Raw genomic sequence first — 18869 nt, 5'->3', positions numbered from 1 at the left:
CAGCTACTCTGGAGGCTGAGGCAGAAGGATTGCTTGAGCCCAGGAGTGTGAGGTTGCTGTGAGCTAGGCTGACGCCACAGCACTCACTCTAGCCCGGGCAACAAAGCGAGATCCTGTCTCAAAAAAAAAAATAAACTACCCGTCGACTCCATTTTCCCCTCAAGCTGCTATCCCAAGGCTCATTTATCTGCTCTAAGAAGTGTCTATATTCATTGCTGCTCTCATTTAGTATCCACTTCTTAGTCCCTTATCTGACTTAGAATGCCATTTTCTAAACTTAAGTGGCATTTTCCGTTTTCATTTTCTTTACCTCTTAGTGTCATTTGGCATTGTTAACTAGCCTACCTTGAGATACTTTTAGTTCTGATGACACTGTAAAATCTTGGCTTTATGATTTCTGATTATTCCTTTTTGTTTCATCTTCCTGCCACTTAGATACAGGTTTACCCAAGGCTTTGTCCTTGGCCCTCTTCCTTCATATTCTCACTCATGAGCTTCCCCTAGCTCTGCTTGCACATGGTCCCAGCCCTGGACGCCAGTCCAACATCTCCTGTGCTCCAGGTGATGTTCTGCCAAGTCCTCTGATTGAAACTCTTCCCAAAATTGACTTTGCCATCTCATTCCTCACGACTACGCTGTCTTTTAATGGCATCTCTTTTCTGCCAGTCTCCAAGGCATGAGCGTGGTTTCCTTTGACCCCTTTCCTTTTCCAACACCTGGCCTGAGTGGGCAGCATCGTTCAGAAGACGCTAGGGCTGCTGCAACAGAATACCACAGGCTGGGTGGCTTAAACAACAGAAGCTCATTTTCTCAGTTCTAGAAGCTGGAAGTCTAAGATCCAAGGTGTCAGAAGGTTTAGTTCTTGAGATCTCTCTCCTTGGCTTGCGGCTCGCCACCTTCTCACTGTGTCCTCGTGTGGTTTTTTACTCTGTGCAAGTGTCTTTTTTTATAAGGATACCAGTCCTATTGGATTAGCATCCCACCCTTATGACCTCATTTAACCATATTTAAATTTTTTTTTTTTTTTTGACAGGGTCTTGCTCTATTGCCCGGGCTAGAGTGCAGTAGTGTTGTCATACCTCATTGCAGCCTTGAACTTCTGGGCTCAAGCAATCCACCTACCTTAGCCTCCTGAGTAGCTCAGACTGCAGGCGTGTACCACCACACCTGGCTAATTAAAAAAATATTTTTGTAGAGTTGAGGGTTCATTATGTTTCCCAGGCCGGTCTCAAACTCCAGTTCTGGGATTATAGGTATGAGCCACTGTGCACAGCCTCATTTAACCTTAACTACCTCTTTAAAGTCCCTGTCTTTGAGTACAGTCACCTTGGGCTTTAATGTATGAATTAGGGGTGGGGTGCAAAATTCAGTCCCTAATAGAAGGGGAGCCCCAGGCTTGAAGTAGGAAAGGTATCAAGCTTGGTTAGTAGGAAAAAACTGAGCTAATGTAATAAATTCAGGTAAAGTGTACAACTGACCCCTACAGAGAAGCAGACGGAGTAGGTAGGTAGCTGCAGAATTAGAGTAGTCTTGCAACCCCAGGACTAAAAGGAGCCAAAAGTGCAGTGTGTTCAAATTGAGCTGTGGCCTCAGAAGACTTAACTGTGTGTGCCGCTGTGTGTAGTGGACATCCTTCCTCATGACAGGGAAGCCACAAAAAACATGGCAGGGGACTGCCAGCGGTGATTGGGGAGAGTAACGGAAGCCTATGGGCTCTGATGCTGGCTGCTGCAGAGCTGTTCCTACCAGACACTAGTCGTACTCAGCGTAAACAAGCATTTTGAACACCTGTGTTGTCACACCTGTTGTGTCTGAGGTCATCTCTACATGGAGAAATCCGAGGGAACAGGGTTGAAGAGTTGATACGATCTGTTGCTTAGTCCTCTCTGTAGTTCTTCCACCTCTGTTCTATTCTCGTGGCTACCACGCCGGGCCAAGCCCTTTATCATGTGGGTAGGGTTACGATGACGGCCTCTTGTCTGGCCTCCTTCCAGTGTGTCTTTGTTCCAGTCCATCCCACCTACCTTCTTGGAGCCCAACTCTGATCCTGTCATTCCACTGCTTAAAAGCCTTGAGTAGTGCCTGCTGCCCCCCAAACTGAAGAAGGCCCAGAGCCCTTGGGCTGGATTCAAAGCCTTTACAGTCCAATTTGTCATCTATGATTTCCCTTCTGTTGCCTGTCCTTCCACCTCATTGGGTTTTTAGCTCCTTCTTGACCAGGCCTCCAAATTTTCCCACATTTGTGCCTTGTTGTCCATATTATCTGCCTAACATGCTCTCTTCCTACTTCTGTATGTGTTGAAATCCCACCTGTCTGTTAAGGCCCAAATCAAATCCTGTGGAATTCATGGAGCTTTCCTTAATTTTTCCCACGTTGTAGGTTGTATGGCACTTACACTCTGCTCACAGTGGTAGTGTTTGTATTAAACCTTTTTCTCAACCCTATTCAACTGTAAAGTTCCTTGAAAATAGGGGTGGTGTCTGGCTATATCCCATCAACCACTTCACAGTGTTTTGCACGTAAGTGCGGGATGGACATCTGTGGCATAAACAAATGAAATCAGGTCTGGGTGATACATCTTCTTGATGCTTAGTGGAAAACTGAAGAAGCTATGTTCATGATTCTAACAGACCTCTCCTGCTCCAGTGCACCAACTGAAGAAGCTAATTGTTTGGTGGGGGGCAGAGGTTGGTGGGGAGCGAGGAACTGTACGGCAGGGCTGACGACCGGCACTTGCTCAGGGCTTCACAGGATGATCGGTAGGGCTTGGGCTTGAATGGAGCTTGGGACTCCACCCATAGGGCACTGGGAGTGGAAGGCATGGCCTCAGCTGTGAAGGTGTTTAGGCTTAGGAGGTGGGGAGCAGTCCCTCAGACTTGAACGATAGGACAAGTAGCCCATGCAAATTGGTAAAGGTGGCTTTCGTCTGCTTGATTCTATGTTTGCTAGGCTCAGAACTAGAACTTGGGGAAGGGGGCATGAAGAAGACTTTAGGTTGCCACGTGTGCCTATATTGGTAGCTGGGCCACTGACTGTGGCAGAGCTGGATCCTGAGGCCTGAACAGGGTGACAAAGGGCCTCTCCTAACCAGGCTGACACCTTGGGTAAAGGTGGGTTAAAGCTGGGTAAAGGTGAGCTCAGAGTGGCTGTTAATAGCTTACCCAACCTCGACATTGTTCTGTGACCCATGAGAGTTAGTTATCCCACAGGGAGAGAAGAGGATTGGGGGTGGTGTGGGGAGACTTCAAGCACTAGTTTCTTTGCTCATGTTTAGGTTTTAAGCCTGGAGATTTCCGTGTTGACTTTTGGGTTTGGGAAATGCTTTGTGTTCTTGTCAGGTTCCTACTGACCTTGAGACTTTCAAATATTTCTCAGGAGATCATGAAGTTTTGATGAGCTAAGTGGCTTTGAGATCCCTTCACCTCACCTCTGTCCCCTACCCTGTCTCGATAGGCTTATGAGCCTAATGGGCCTAGCTAGACAGGGTATTTTTTAATAGGACATTTCCACAAATATCTTAGAACAGAGGCCTTTTTTGATGTGCAGGCCGACAGGACAGGCATGCTTCCCTACAAGTCCCGCTGACGCTGGGGTCAATGGGAATGCGTCTTACTCTCTCCCCAGGTAGCTCTGCTGAGGGAAGTCGTAGAGCTTCCAGCTACAGTCATGTAACCCGGGGGGGGGAATGAGATTTCCTCTCGGCTTCAGCCAGCTAAGCTGAGTCCTTCTTTCTGGCTGTTTAGGTCTCAATCCTAATCTCAGAAACAGCTTCCAGCTTTGTGCAGAGGAGTCAGTGTGGGTGGGTGTTCACTGAGGATCATATCAATCCATGCTGATGGCTGGCTGGGAGCTGAGAAACATTGGCACCTGCTGTAGGCTTGGAAGAGGTAGCCGGGGGTCCCACCAGCTCTTTCTTTCCTGTGGGGAACAGCCCAGTGGCTTTAGTTCTTTCTACTCTGGCCACATCCAGCAGTCCTTACCCCCCACCCCCTTTGTGGTCATTTCCTAGCCTTGCTAACTTCTAGAAGGTACCCAAGTTTTCTTCTTGACCATGGCCATATTACTCTCTTTCCCGGTAGCAATGATTATTTCTTTTGGAAGAAAGTGGAGTCTAAAGGTATGATTAACATTATTAATCAAGATTTAAAAAAAAAAAACAAACAAACTTTTCGGTTTCTCACCCCAAGCCTTCCCTGCTTGCCAACCAGTGTCTTGTTCTTTCCTAGAGATAAGAACTTTGCCATGTGTTGACCTTTTTTCCCGGAGCTCAGAAATGGTTATAGCTTTCTTTCATTTCTAGTATTTTATTGTGGCTATTTAACTGGAGAATAAAGCCTGTTGAAAACTTAATGGACTCTGGCTTTGGATGATTGCTGACATACTACAGAGATTCCTAGGCCTTCACTGGTTACGTGTCTGTCCACCTTAGGGATCTGATCTCCAGGTTTTCTCAGGCAGCAGAAGATGGGATGGGAGCTAAAGAAATAGGAAACAGTATCCTTAAATACAAAGATCATTCCTAGTTAGGCCCTGTGTTCCAGAGTCCCAGGCATCCTCATCATGGAGCAGTGACAGAGTCTTACTAAAGTGACTGATCCTAGCCCTGATTTAGGGGCCAGTGTGTCACCAGGATGTGGACCAGACAGAACCCGCACTGGAGGTGGGCCTGAGTGCAGCCCTCTTGACACCTAGTTAAGTCATCTTTCTGCAAGATGGCAAAGAAAACAGATAGTTTTAGGGCCCTGGGGGTACCATGTAAGACCAGGCTTTGGGGTTTTGGTCTGCCTTCCCCACTGGCACAGTTGAGAGTGTTTAATCAGTTTGGTCTGGGCACATACCAATCCGTGGACACCGTCATTAATCTGTCACTGGCTGCAGACGTGGCAGGAGGTGTTTGGGGGCTGCCAGCAGTAGTTGTTTCCTCACCAGTATGTAGCGTTTTAATATTCCCATTGCTATGAACTGGCTCTAATTCTCTGGCTTCCAGACAGAGAAGAAACTGACCTTGAGTGCCTGAGGCTTCAAAGCAACGGGTGCAGATCTAGTGATTACTGTCTGGCTGTTTGAAAACTCCAAACAAAACCAACTTGAGTTTTTGCCGGGAAATAGTGATTTGTATTTCCTTGTATACTGGGCTTTCAGGTCTCCAGTGACACACGGGAAAAACTTTGCCTCTTCCCCTTTTTCCAACATGGACTAGTTCTACCAGTGATGAGGTTTCACTTTCTATCCTTGGTCTGCAGAGACTAACAGCCTGTGGTTGTCACTACAAGGTGTGAGATTGCTGAATTTTAGGGGTGAGTGCCTTAGAAATGAGTGTTCATATGTTGATCACAAACAGCCTCATCTTTTGATGAAAATATAGCATCTAGTGGCCTTCGTTCTGATTATAAGGACATGTTTCAAATTTTGTTGGATATGAATGAGGTTTTGCAATAATTACTCCCAAGTTTAAAAAGGCTTTGGGTTTTCTGTTGTTCCTGGAGATGATATCCTATTTTATTTTCTTCACAGCAAGTATCATTATCTGAAGTGATCTTATTCATTCATTTATATAATTATTGCCTGTTCTTCCCAATAAAATGCATAGTAGAGACCTTTGTCTTATTTTTTTAAGGCTTTTTGGCTCTATGGAATTGAGAGCTGATAGGGTTCTAGAGATGAACTTGGACATAGATGTGGATTCAAGCTGAAAACTGAGGCCTGCAGGCTGGATGATCAGAAAAAGCAATATGTTAAGGACTCAAACTGGACCGGAAACAGGTGCCTGCATGTGTGGAAACTTGACTCTGGCGATGCCCCGTACTTTTACTCTCCTCCCAAAGTGGTGGTTCCTGGTAGCCGGCCGTGTCTTTCAACCTGGCTCAGCTAAGCTCTCCCAAGGTGCCAGCACTGACCGCTGGTGAGCCCAGCTTCTCTTTTCTCTTCCCTTGACACTCGATGGGGAGTCTATTTATCTGTTTTCTTGGCTACTTAGTCATTCATGCCACTGGCAGTGTGTCTGCCAGACCTTGCTGAGACCATGTGAGGTGGCCGTGTCATCAGGCAGTGGGAGGCTTTCAGTCTGGTTCGTACTGTACGGCTCTGTGGGCACGAAGGTCAGAGATAGGTACTTGAATCACCATGGCGTGGATCCTAGGAAGCCTGGAGCACTCTGATCCCTATTCTCTACCCTACTCCGTACCCTATGTGGCCATCTATTCCTGTCCCTTGAGGAGGGAAGGGAGAGATGGTTTATTCTCTGACTTATAGGTGGGGAACTGTGACAAGGGGGCAAGAGGGCCTACCCTGCAGGTAGTTTAAAGAGCAGACCCCAGCCTTCTGCTCTGGACCCCCTGCCTTGCATAGCAGCACCCTGCTGTTCTGGCCCCCATTCTCCAAATGAAAAAGCTTTAAGCCAGGAGGGGTGGGGGGCGCTGGCAGGAGTCTTCCCTTATCGGCAACTGGGTGCCAAAGCCCCAGTTGTTGGTTTCACACTTTTCCTGTCTTCCTCCTGTGGCTTAGGACCTTGTTCCTGCAGTGGGGCAACAGGAAGGGCCCCACTGGATGGAGGGAAATAGAAGCTGCTTCAGCAGGGAGAACCCTGACTTGGCCACAAGACTACTTTTTTTTTTTTAATATTTATTTTGAGATGGGGTCTTGCTCTGTCACCTGGGCTGTGAGTACAATCATAGCTCACTGCAGCCTCCAACTCCTGGGCTCAAGCAATCCTCACACCTGGGCCTCCCAAGTAGCTGGTACTATAGGCATGGGCCACCATGCCCAGCCAGGAATTGTTTCTGTTTTGGGTATCCCTACTCTGCTCTGGCTTCTGTATTTATTTATTTTTTTCTCTTTTAAACTGTTTTTAAGGTCTTCCTTGACCTATCCTACCTCACCTGACTCCTGATTCTTCAGTTCTTAGAAAGGTCATTCCTCCAGGAAGCTGTTCTTGATTCTTCCCACTCCACTGCCTTTTCCCAAGACCCTTTGTTATTAAACATATTCTCCTTCTTACTCTGTTCTTCCCTAGCGTAACAGTCACAACATGTTATAATTATGTTCTTGCCAGTATGAGAGGCAAATATGAGTCTGTCTTCTCTATAGATTCATTCTCAATGCCTAGAACTTGATAGGCTCTCCAAATATTTGAGTGGATTTGTTTTTCTTAAAATTTTTGGGTCATGTATTTGGACTTAATTTCTTTACGTCAGGGGACAAAGAGGAGTTTGGAGCTATTGAAACGATATCATCTGTGTCCATTACCCACTAAAATACATGAGTCTGAAACTCAAGTGAAAATGTTGTTCTTGGGGGAAATAGATTTGGAAATCATTACCAAGTTCTGGAAGGTTGCCTGCTGTATCCCCAGAGTAGCTACCCAAACAGTCTAGATTTGGTGTGATTGGAAGAATAGAATCCTAGGAGATGGAGGACAGAGTTCTCACTCCAATTAGATTTTCTTTCCCATGGACTTATCCATTTGTTTTTCATCACAGAAATGGCTTCCACCTTCAACCCCCGGGAATGTAAGCTGTCCAAACAAGAAGGGCAAAGCTATGGCTTCTTCCTGAGAATTGAGAAGGACACCGCAGGTCACCTGGTTCGGGTGATTGAGAAGGGTAGCCCAGCAGAGAAGGCTGGCCTCCAGGATGGAGACAGAGTTCTTAGGGTCAATGGTGTTTTTGTGGACAAGGAAGAACATATGCAGGTGAATGAGACACTTGGGGGTTCCTCTTATACGATCACTTCAGTACCCACATCCCCTCTGCAGAGTGTAATTTTGGGGGTCAATAGAGTTTGGTTCTTGGCTGCCACTGGCAAAGCAGGACACTTTTATCACTATGGTTTATGTTGGCCAATCAAGTCCCCAGGAATTAGCCAAGAACTGTAAACATTATTCTTGGATTTGAGTAGTATCAGGTCTAACAGGCATTGCATGTTCACTATATGCCAGAGACTATGCTAGGCGACTTTATATTCATTACCTTGTTATATCCTCATCATGACCCTGTGAGGTACATATCACTATCTCTTGGATTAGGAAGCTTAATAACTTAGCGTGCTAATGTGTTCATGCTGTGAATACATGGGAGGGTCTGGCCTTACCCCATTCTGCCTGACTCCAGGTGGATGCTGTTCTCACTACACCTTACTGTCCCCGTAGACTTGGGAGGATCTGTTATGCTGTAGGGCAGCATTCATCTCTAGAAAGGGTCAGTCCTTGAAATTGTCCTCTGGGCTGGAGTTGGTTCACACTCTAGATTCCAACAGTGCCGGAAGCCCAGTCTAATCTGCACCTGGATCTCAGGAGGGCTGGAATGGAGGTGGCTGGGGTACCATCTGCTTATTAGCTGGGTGTCAGGGGTCAGCTATCAGGATTTCCAGGGCCAGATATTGAGCCAGGTGGGGAGCATTTCCCTCTGGTAGTTGATAGAGGGTTACTCATTAAAGCTACCTTTCTCTCCTCCTAGGTTGTGGATCTGGTCAGAAAGAGCGGGAATTCAGTGACCTTACTAGTTCTGGAAGGGGATTCCTATGAGAAAGCAATGAAAATGCAGGCAGACTTGGAAGAGTTGGGTCAAAGTCAGAAGGAGCAAGATTTGAATGAGAAGAAACCGTCCCCTGTGACAAATAGAGGAATGCAGACTTGGACCCAGGCACGGCTCTGCTACCTGGTGAAGGAGGGGAACAGCTATGGCTTCTCTATGAAGACTGTCCACGGTAAGCTTGAGGGTGGGGCATGGACAAGAGATTCCAGAATAAAGATGATGTTGGTTAATGACTCTTCTTCAGTTGCTATAGATGTCCTATAGCAGCTTTTCCTCCCTCCTTGCCCCTTCCTTTGTCTTGCGTGGTTGTGCAATGAGGGATCAAAACATTGGACAGCAATGGGGTGGGGGCAGGTAGGCACTGGGCACTTCTGTTCCCAAGTGTTTATCAGGCCGAGGACCCTTTGAGGCCATGATGCTGCTTTGTTGTTTTTTTTCTAGCTTCCTTAGGGTGAAGATGGGGGGAGAATGGGGAATAAAAGCCAAGAAAGAGGAGGATCTTTATAATAGCTACTTTTGAGTAAGATTGGTATCTTTTTTTCATCTGAGTGCCCAGGTAGTTATTCATTTATTCAACAAATTCTCGAGCATCTATTGATGTGTCAGGCACTGTTATATTTGCTGAGGATACTGCAAGAATCTCTACCCTCTTATAATATTTAAATAGTATCCTCAGCTGTGGTCTAGCCTAGACTGTTCTGAGGTGACGCCCTGATCTCTAGCTGAGAGGTACCTAGTGGTTTGAGAAACCCTGACCATCAGGAAGTACTAGAAGTTCTGTTTCTAGAATTTCAGTGGTGCAGACTGACCTGCACTCAGTTGACCTTAGTTGTATAACGGTTCCTCTGAGAAATGGGTTGGAACCAGAGGACTATGTTAGCAGTTGGTTCTTTCGCTAATGCTGCGCCTGCCCACGTTCTTTCTGGTACTGGAGAAACACCGGGGGTAGGTCATGACTTGGTAAGTGGTAAAGCAGCAGGCCAATGGTAAACTTAAAATTATTTCCAAAGCTTATTTAACCTGTAGCAAGAGATGTAAATGAGCCATAAGAGGCATTTCTCAAGTTTGTCAGTTATTAAACACAGTGGTGTGGTTATAGGAAGCTTGGCATTTCTTAGACTGTTATTGGTAAAATGGTAAAAAATAAAATCATAATTCAAATTCTGTTCATTTGGCTCTTGTGCTAATGCACATGGTGAATGGTTTAGGTTAGCTTTGTGAAGAAATTGTTTTCTTCATGACAAATATATAACAAAGTAACAGGAGAAATGTTGAGTGTTCAAGGAAGCAGTTTGTTACTTACAAGTGACTTATATGGTCTTTATGAAGCTACCCTTTGCCTAGATGGACATACCACAGTTCCCCCTTATCCTCGTTTTTTTTTTTTTGAGACAGAGTCTCACTGTGTTGCCCTGGCTAGAGTGCCGTGGCGTCATCCTAGCTCACAGCAACCTCAAACTCCTGGACTCAAACGGTCCTTCTGCCTCAGCCTCCTGAGTAGCTGGGACTACAGGCATGCGCCACCATGCCCGGCTAATTTTTTCTATGTATTTTTAGTTCTCCGATTAATTTCTATTTTTAGTAGAGATGGGGTCTCGCTCTTCCTCAGGCTGGTCTCGAATTCTGAGCTCAAACAATCCACCTGCTTTGGCCTCCCAGAGTGCTAGGATTACAGGTGTGAGCCACCGTGCCTGGCCCTATCCTCAGTTTTTCTTTCCATGGTTTCAGTTACCTGCAGTCAACCATGGTCCAAAAATACTATGTGAAAAATTCTGGAAATAAACAACTTAGAAATTTTAAATTGTGAGCCATTCTGAATAGTGTGGTGAAAACTCCTGCTGTCCTGCTCCACCCTACCCAGGACGTGACTCATCCCTTTGTCTAGCGTCTCCTTGCTGTATGTGCTACCTGCCCAGTAGTCACTTAGTAGCCATCTATGTTAGCAGATCGACTGTTACAGTGCGATTGTGTTTAATTATGTGTTGGAGTAGCCCTTATTTTACTAAAGAATGGCCCAGCACAGAAAGACAAATACTGTCCGTTCTCACTCATATGTGGGAGCTAAAAATTGATCCATGGAGGTAGAGTAGACTGATAGTTACCAGAGCTAGGAAAGGTGTGCGTGTGCATGTGTGTGTATGTGTTAGGGGTGGGGGTATGAAGAGAGGTAGGTTAATGGGTACAAACAGAAGGAATAAGTTCTAATGTTCAATAGCACAGTAGACTATAGTTAATATATATTTCAAAATAGTTAGAAGATTGGAAATGTTCCCAACACAAAACTGATAAATGTCTGAGGTGATGGATATCCTAAATACGCTGACTTGGTCATTACACATTGTATGCATGGATCAAAATATCACATGTACCCCATAAACATGCAAGTACTAAGTATCAATAAAAATGGCCCAAAGTGGAAGAATAGTGATGCTGGCAATTCAGATATGCTGAAGAGAAGCCGTAAAGTACTTCCATTAAGTGAAAAGTTCTCAGCTTAAGAGAAGAAAAAAATATGCTGAGATTATGAAGATTAGGTCAGTTATTGTTAATTTCTTACTGTGCCTAATTTATAAATTAAACTTTACCATAGGCATGAATAGGAAAAAACACAGTATATATAGATTCAGTACTGTCTGCAGTTTCAGGCATCCACTGTGGGTCTTGGAACGTATCCTCCGTGGATATGGGGGAACTACTGTATTATCTCAAAAGAATTGACAGCATTGCTGTGGGTGGTACCTAAATTACACCACTCAAGTGTGTGCACACTTTCCCTCCCTCCTGTGCCTCTGTCCTTGTTAAGCCTGTATCAGATTTATTTGACTCCATTGGTACATGATGGTTAATAGTACTAGAGAAGAAGGAATGGGACAGATGCTTTCTAATCTATAACACAAATGCAAAGAAAGAGTATGACGCAATGAGGCAGCCTGGGCATGGTTGGCACTTTCTGGTTCAGGAGGCCAATGCCACCTGAGATTCCTTCATTGCATTTACTTAAGCTCAGAAATTCTATTCAAATCAACAAATACCCACTGAGTAATGGCTTCGTCAAGCTTCATGCTAGGAGCTGTAACCATGACTCTAAATCAGAAGCCAAAGGCCATTTGAGTTAGCTCTAAAATTGGAAGCTCTGTTTTATATTACTGTGAGAAAACCTGTTACCATTAGATCTCTGGTTTTTCTGTGCAATGGAGTTTATTCTCGCCTGCCTTTCAGGTAAAAAGGGGGTATACCTGACTGATATCACACCCCAAGGTGTGGCCATGAAAGCTGGGGTGCTGCCTGATGATCACTTGATTGAAGTGAATGGAGAGAATGTAGAAGACGCCAGCCATGAGGAAGTGGTTGAGAAGGTATGTCCCAGAGGGGAACTCTTCTTACCCTGTCTTTCACTGTCATTCCAAGTGACAGGAAGATGAGTGGTAGGGGCCACAATGAGTTTATGGCAGAAGGAATACCCACTTGAGTTGCCCCTTCATGTTAAGGCTGGACAGACTCATTAGTGGCAGAAGCAGTGTTAATTCAGGGTTTTGGAATAAGGTCTTTGCTAGTTTCATAAGGGGCCTAAAGAACCATTAACTTTATCTTTTGGATCTTGTTTGTACCTGGTCGGGAGCCCCCTCTGAATTTATGATAAATTCAATGTTGAGCTGATGATACTGAAACGTTTTAATAGGAAGTAGAAGATAACCAATGTAGTGGTAAATATGGAGCTACACATGCACAATATTGGAAGGTCTATGACCCCGAATCTTATGTCCCAGCATGGTTCCATGACACATGGAAAACACTGAGATTTTCCTTTGAAGGCATATGGAACCTTGAAAATTGACCAACCTTCTTCTACTCTTTTTAGAATGAGTTTTCACAATGGACCTTTACTTTCTTTTTCAAACTCCTAGGCTTCACCTACACTTCTGGATTTTCTAAAGTCCAGCTCTCACCTGGGTTTAGTTAGCATCTATGTGGGTGAGGGCACACTTAACAAAGAGAAAAACAAATATGGAAATGAAGATAGAGCAATACTAGTTAGGTAGTAGGAAATAGCGTAACAGCTTAAACTCAGGCCTTGCATCCTGTATTTTCTGTTGCATCTGGAGACCATGTGCCTCTATACAGCAACTTTCCTATTCCCCAGCATTGTTCTTGGTGGTCAGTGTCATCCCTCATCTGTGTGTGTTGTTGCAGGTGAAGAAGTCAGGAAGCCGTGTCATGTTCCTGCTGGTGGACAAAGAAACTGACAAGTGCTATAGTGAGCAGAAGATACAATTCAAAAGGGAAACTGCCAATTTGAAACTGTTACCCCACCAGCCACGAGTTGTGGAGATGAAGAAGGGAAGTGATGGCTATGGTTTCTATCTGAGGGCAGGCCCAGAAGCCAAAGGTAAGGCACTAGAAGAGTGGAAAACTTGGCAATGTAACCATCCCATTCTTCACTCCGCTGACTTGAGTTCTGTCTGGTGTATAGTGTAAGAATCCAAGTTAGGAAGGTAGGTTGGACAAAGATGATGAAGGAACTTCAATATTGAGTTGAAGAGTTTAGATTTAGCTCATTAGTCAATGAGGAGTTAAGAATTTTTTGAACAATGTGAGAGAAAAGAAAAATTAAGCCTAGAATGTCTTAGGAACTTTATACATCTCAATTACTTCTAACAATTCTGTAAGAAGAATTGTTGAAATTGAGGGCTTGAAGATGCAGTAATTATATAAAGTCAAATACTTGTGCTGCAGCTGGGTCCAACTCAGGGCTGTTTAGTTCCAAAGCCCACACTCATTCTGTTGCCCTGGGGAGTGACTTGGTCTGACATGTCCATCAAGACAGATCTGAAGGCAGGGATGTATCAAAGGGGTGGGGACGTGGGGGAAAGATTGGAGAAGGGAGAGCAGTTGGTAAGGTGCTGTAGTTTAGGTAGAATTCCAGGCAGGAACTAATACAAACCACATTCAGGGTAGAGGAAATGGGATTAGAGAAAGAGGGATGTGTAGAATATTAATACTAAGGTAGCATCAAAAGATTTAGATACTGACTAGATACAGGGAGTGGATGCTGGGGAAGAATCAGCCGTTGAGTGTTGGTGACTGGGGGAATACTAACAGGCCTTTGGGATGGAGAATGGACGGGCAGAGCTGATTTTTGGTTTGGATACATTAAATTTGAGGGATCTGAGATCTTGTTGGAGATACTTAGCTGGAAAAGTGAAACTGGAGCTTCTTGAACTAGTGTGAGGGACGAAAAAAGTATGAAGGCTCTGGAGGCATCTGGTAAAGATAGTTGAAGTCAGAAGGAAGGTGGCTAAAGGCACATCCTTGAAGTGTGTATTTACAAATACATTCACAGCTGAATACACCCAAAGGCTACTAAAATGGAAGCATGGGTTTCCTAAGGTACAAAGTTTTTGGTTTTGTTTTTATTCTTCCCTTCCCCTTTTCTTATGGCTTGGCTTCTATATAAGATGTATGGATGCAGGTATGCCCACGGACTTCCTGGGAACTTGCTGACCCTTTATGCTTAGCCTGCTGTTTTGTCAATATTGAATGTTGCTTTTAGTACATGATTCTTTTTTTTTTTTTTTTTGAGACAGAGTCTCACTGTGTTGCCTGGGCTAGAGTGCCGTGGCGTCATCCTAGCTCACAGCAACCTCAAACTCCTGGGCTCAAGCAATCCTTCTGCCTCAGCCTCCCGAGTAGCTGGGACTACAGGCATGCGCCACCATGCCTGGCTAATTTTTTCTGTGTATTTTTAGTTGTCCAAGTAATTTCTTTCTATTTTTAGTAGAGACGGGGGTCTCGCTCTTGCTCAGGCTAGTCTCGAACTCCTGACCTTGAGTGATCCACCCACCTCTGCCTCCCAGAGTGCTAGGATTACAGGCGTGAGCGCCCGGCCTAGTACATGATTCTTTAAGATCCTTTCATTGTTACTGGCTGGGTTAGTTCCTGGAATGTGATCTGAGCAGGAAGTTAGCCCAGATTGGGTGTTTTATAAGCTTCTTGGGATGCTGGTAGGAGGGACAGTAGTTGTACTCAGCGTGTCTTTTATATCTATTTCATCAGGGCCTGGGACTCCAGCAGAAATCCCGGTTTATTTGTTTACGGGCCTTTCTGATAATTTTATTTTTGGGGGTGGGGGAGGGTAGGTCAAATCATCAAGGACATAGATCCTGGAAGTCCAGCAGAGCAGGCTGGCTTGAAGAACAATGACCTGGTAGTTGCTGTCAACGGCGAGTCTGTGGAAACTCTGGATCATGACAGTGTTGTGGAAATGATTAAAAAGGGTGGAGATCAGACTTCACTGCTGGTAGTGGACAAAGAGACGGACAACATATATAAACTGGTGAGTAGCACAAAGCCACGTATTTGTGCATTAAGGATGGGTCCATTCATTGATGTCCTCAAATTTTGGGCTGAGTTACTAGTTTGTTCTTCAAACCGGAAGGGGCATAATGATCATCAGTAAGGCTGAAATGAAGCTCAAGTTGGTAGTAATAAAAAAATGTCAAGTAAAAGAGTTTTAAGTCTTTGGACTTAAGATTTTGAAAGAATTGGCAACTATAACTGCAGAATTACTCTTGGCGATATGAGAAAATCTATGGATAACAGGAGCCTGGAAATAAAATTGTTCCCCAAACAGGGAACAATTGGATTTTAAACTGTAGATCAGTAAGTTCCACCAATCTCATGTAAAAGCCCAGAAAGGATTATTAAACTGCTTGTAAGTCCTTAGCAAATGAAGGAAGTAGAAACAGACTCACTAAGACCAAGCTGAATCAAACTAACCTTACTTCCTCTTAACAACTCCTAATCATAACACCTACTACTGCACTTATTTTAAGGTAAGAACTGAGGTTCAGTGTAGCTTAACAGATATCGGGGGGGCCTTCTAAGTACCATCAGCCTTGCTAGGTGTTGGTCATAAATATGAACATGATAGATGGTTCTTGTTCTGTGACATACGATAATAGCGTTCAAAATAAATGATACAGAAGAATATTATGGGTGGTAATATTAGCCCCTTTTTATAGATTAGCAAATCATCTCTCAAAGCTTCAGTTTCCTAAAGTCACCCAGTTTAGTAAAGACTGAAGCCAGTATTTGAACCCAAGTTCTTGGACTCAATTCATTATGCCATATTCCTTCTCAGCACATTTTGATTAGATATTTCAAGATAATCTTGTAAATAAAATTAAACAATGAAATACATAGAAAAATGTGGTTTTTGGCTAGTTGAACAATCAAACTTAGAAAATACTTGATATTAGAACAACGTCAACCTGAACAGAAGTCTCTAATGGCAGGCTACTTTTTCCTATCCTAAACTAGTTTAGTAAATTTGGATGGAGATGTGGAAAACATATTTTAAAATACTTTCAGAAGACTTAAAGTAATGGTGGATAATTTGCTGGAGGGTGTAATTAATATTAGGCTAGAAAGAATAAAAACAAGGTTAAGCTTAGACAGAAATAATTCCAAGTACTATACTAACAAGTAAGTTATATGAATACCAAATAGTGAGACCTGATCTGATGACCATAGAGAAAGACCAGAAACTTGGTGATATTCCAAGTAGCTGCCCCCACCCAAAAAGGCAATTTAAAGTTACATTAATTGATACTTGGCTTCTGGAGACAACTATCTTACTGTACTGAGTCAGACCATACTTGGAATCCCTAGTAATATAACCTTGGGCAAGTTATCCTCTCTCTGCCTCAGTTTCCTTAGTTGTATGAAGGGGGTAGCTACTATGAAGTGTGGTTTAGGAGTGTTGAATGAGAATATTTAGAGTGCGCAGAATAATACCTCACACATATAAATGTTCGTTAAATCAAGATTGTGTCCGGTTCTGAGAACCTCACTTCTAAGAGGGCCAGTGACAAGAAAGGTAACCAGGGAAGAAGTTTTGGAAGTCACCATGTGAGTATTTAGCTTGAATAAGTGTAGGCTTTGGAGAAGAGAGCATCTTTAAGAATTTGAAAGGCTATCACGTGAGGAGTATGCTTATTTTTGCATTCTATGGGGCACAGCTGGACCAAATAGAGGAGCTATGGGAGCTAGCTTTGTCTTAGGAACAACTAAAGCTGGCAGAAGTGGGATGAGTTATTTTCCAGTTGGTGGGCAACAGTCAAGCAAGATGTCAGAGGCCACTGCTCCAGCTGTTATGAAGGGGATTCTGATGTAGTTCTTTCCGATGACTCCTAATCTTACAAGGAGAATGAGCATAGAATGATTTAACTAATTTTTCTGTTTTGGTTAACGTAAGAGAATTTTGATCTAAAAAGATGCCTTCCCTGTTCTTCTTCTCCCTCCCCAAAGTAAGCTCCGTAGGTTAGGCTGGGGGTCGGGGGGTGACTCTTTGGGCTATATCAGTGAATAAAACAAATACCTATAATAGTTTCTGGCACATTACACACTCAATGAGATTTTATTCATTCTTGGTTCAAATATTTAAGAGTTCGATGTTACTGTACTTTGCCTCACGATGAGCTGCTACTGTCAGATACAGTCGATTTGTTCAAGTAGCACTATTGGATGCATTTTTACATGTAATGAGTCACTTTGATTTTCCACATTTTGAAGAGAGAGACTCTAATGTGGAACATTTACAAGTATATCACTGAAAGGTCTGAAGTTAGTTGAACTGAGTAACTAACTAGGAGGTTCTGTGCTGGTGCGATTTTCATTTAGAAAGGAAGGCGATGTGGTCTTGTGGTTAGTAAGACAGACGATAACCAAGGGCCCCAAATCTAATTTTAGCCAGGCTGCTGAACAGTGTGACTTGAGGTGGAGCACACCCTGTGCTCGCCTTCAATTGCTTATTTCCTATTCACTGCCTAAACAAATGTTTTGGATACTCATGAGCAGCAATGTAACTGCTGCTCCAGGATCACACCATACTCAAATCTACCCTTCTAACCCTCTCAACTAAAATCCACAGCCAGCTCAGCTATTTTTTCCATTAAAACAAAAATCAATCATGTTTCCTGTTCTATGCCTTTTCTGAATTGAAGACCATTACTTTCTTCACATGGGTGGTCTTTGAGTAAAGATGGATCAGAAGTATTTAAAGATGGCAAGCAGTAAAGGGTTGGAATTAACATTTGTTACAATGTGATCATACGATAGCTGCTACCCTCCCCTCAATTATTACTATGTGTATAAGTGGGTGTCTTATAGTTGAGTCTTCAGATAGTTATAAAAATAGTGTTGTTTTAGGGTTCTGCGGCGGCAGCACTAGTATGTTTTTTATTATTATGGGTTATTGGGGGTGGTTGCTCGGATTATTGTGGCTGCTGAGTTCTATGCCGGGCTGTATGTGAGCTGGAGACCGTGGGGTATCTCCAGGGTGGCTCAGTCCAAGTCTGAAGGCCTCACAAGCAGGGAAGCTGATGGTGTAACCCACAGTCTGAGGCCCAAGGCCTGAGAACCTAGAAGGCTGCTGGTATAAGTCTTGGAGTCCGAAGGCCAGGGAGCCTAGGGTTCTGATGTCCAAGGATAGGAAGAGTTTATCTTAGTTCCAGCAGATAGACACACTTGTCTTTTCTGTTTTTGTTCTCTCCAGGCCCCCAGCTGATTGGATGATGCTTGCCCACACTGAGGATAGATCTTCCCCACTTAGTCTGCTCAGACTTACATGCTGTTCTCCTCTGGAAACACCCTCACAGAAACACCTAAAAATAATGCTTTACCAAGTTTTTAGGTTTTCCTTAATCAAGCTGACCCCTAAAATTAACCATCACAAGTGTCTTGTGTTTTACTTTCTCTAATGCGTTTACTTTCTCTGATGTGTTTAAAGAGCTTTGAAGCTCATCTTACTGAAGGGGAAAGGCCAGAAGAACCTACTTTACATGAGACATTCAGATGTGTTATTTTCCAACAGGGGGATTATGAATGGGTTATTTAGAGACTTGCTCACTATCATGGAGTCAGAAGAAACTAGCAATTCTGCGGACATCTTTCTGGATCCTTGTACAGCGTTCTATAGTGGTTTTATATATTTGTGTGATGTTTATACATGTTCCATAACCAAGCTCAATCTTTTATATCTTTCCTGGTTGGGGCAGTAGAGAAATTTTACAGCTTACAATAGATGTATCTGGAAGAAGAATAGAACATGTATGACATCTTACAAATTAAACCAGCACACTTTATTTTTTTTATGGTTTTACTTTTTTTTAAATTTTTCTTTATTTCTGCATATTATGGGGGTACAAATGTTTAGGTCGTTGCCCTTGCCCCTCCCCACCCCCAGTCAGAGCTTCAAGTGTCCATCCCCCAGATGGCGCGCATCGTACTCATTATGTATGTATATACCCATCCCCTCCTTCCCCCTCCCATCTGCC

General features: G+C 43.8%; 1 protein-coding gene across 3 annotated transcripts in view; it reads left to right on the top strand.

Moving 5' to 3' along the window:
- The window catches only part of PDZK1 (PDZ domain containing 1), a 32537-nt gene that overhangs the window by 7384 nt on the left and 6284 nt on the right, over positions 1 to 18869 (top strand). For 2 of the 3 annotated variants that reach the window (XM_012643450.1, XM_012643451.1), the window contains exons 2-6: positions 7480 to 7691; positions 8455 to 8704; positions 11752 to 11888; positions 12724 to 12919; positions 14670 to 14866. In XM_012643450.1, the coding sequence (XP_012498904.1) occupies positions 7482 to 7691; positions 8455 to 8704; positions 11752 to 11888; positions 12724 to 12919; positions 14670 to 14866 (990 nt within the window). In that variant the 5' untranslated portion in view covers positions 7480 to 7481. The remainder of the gene's footprint in view (positions 1 to 7479; positions 7692 to 8454; positions 8705 to 11751; positions 11889 to 12723; positions 12920 to 14669; positions 14867 to 18869) is intronic. The other variant, XM_012643452.1, reaches the window with a different exon arrangement.

Source organism: Propithecus coquereli, unplaced genomic scaffold (assembly GCF_000956105.1).
Source record: "Propithecus coquereli isolate 6110/MARCELLA unplaced genomic scaffold, Pcoq_1.0 Scaffold197, whole genome shotgun sequence".
Classification (NCBI taxonomy): Eukaryota; Metazoa; Chordata; class Mammalia; order Primates; family Indriidae; genus Propithecus; species Propithecus coquereli.
The sequence above is the reverse complement of the archived record's forward strand: the minus strand, read 5'-3'. Positions and strand labels throughout refer to the sequence as shown.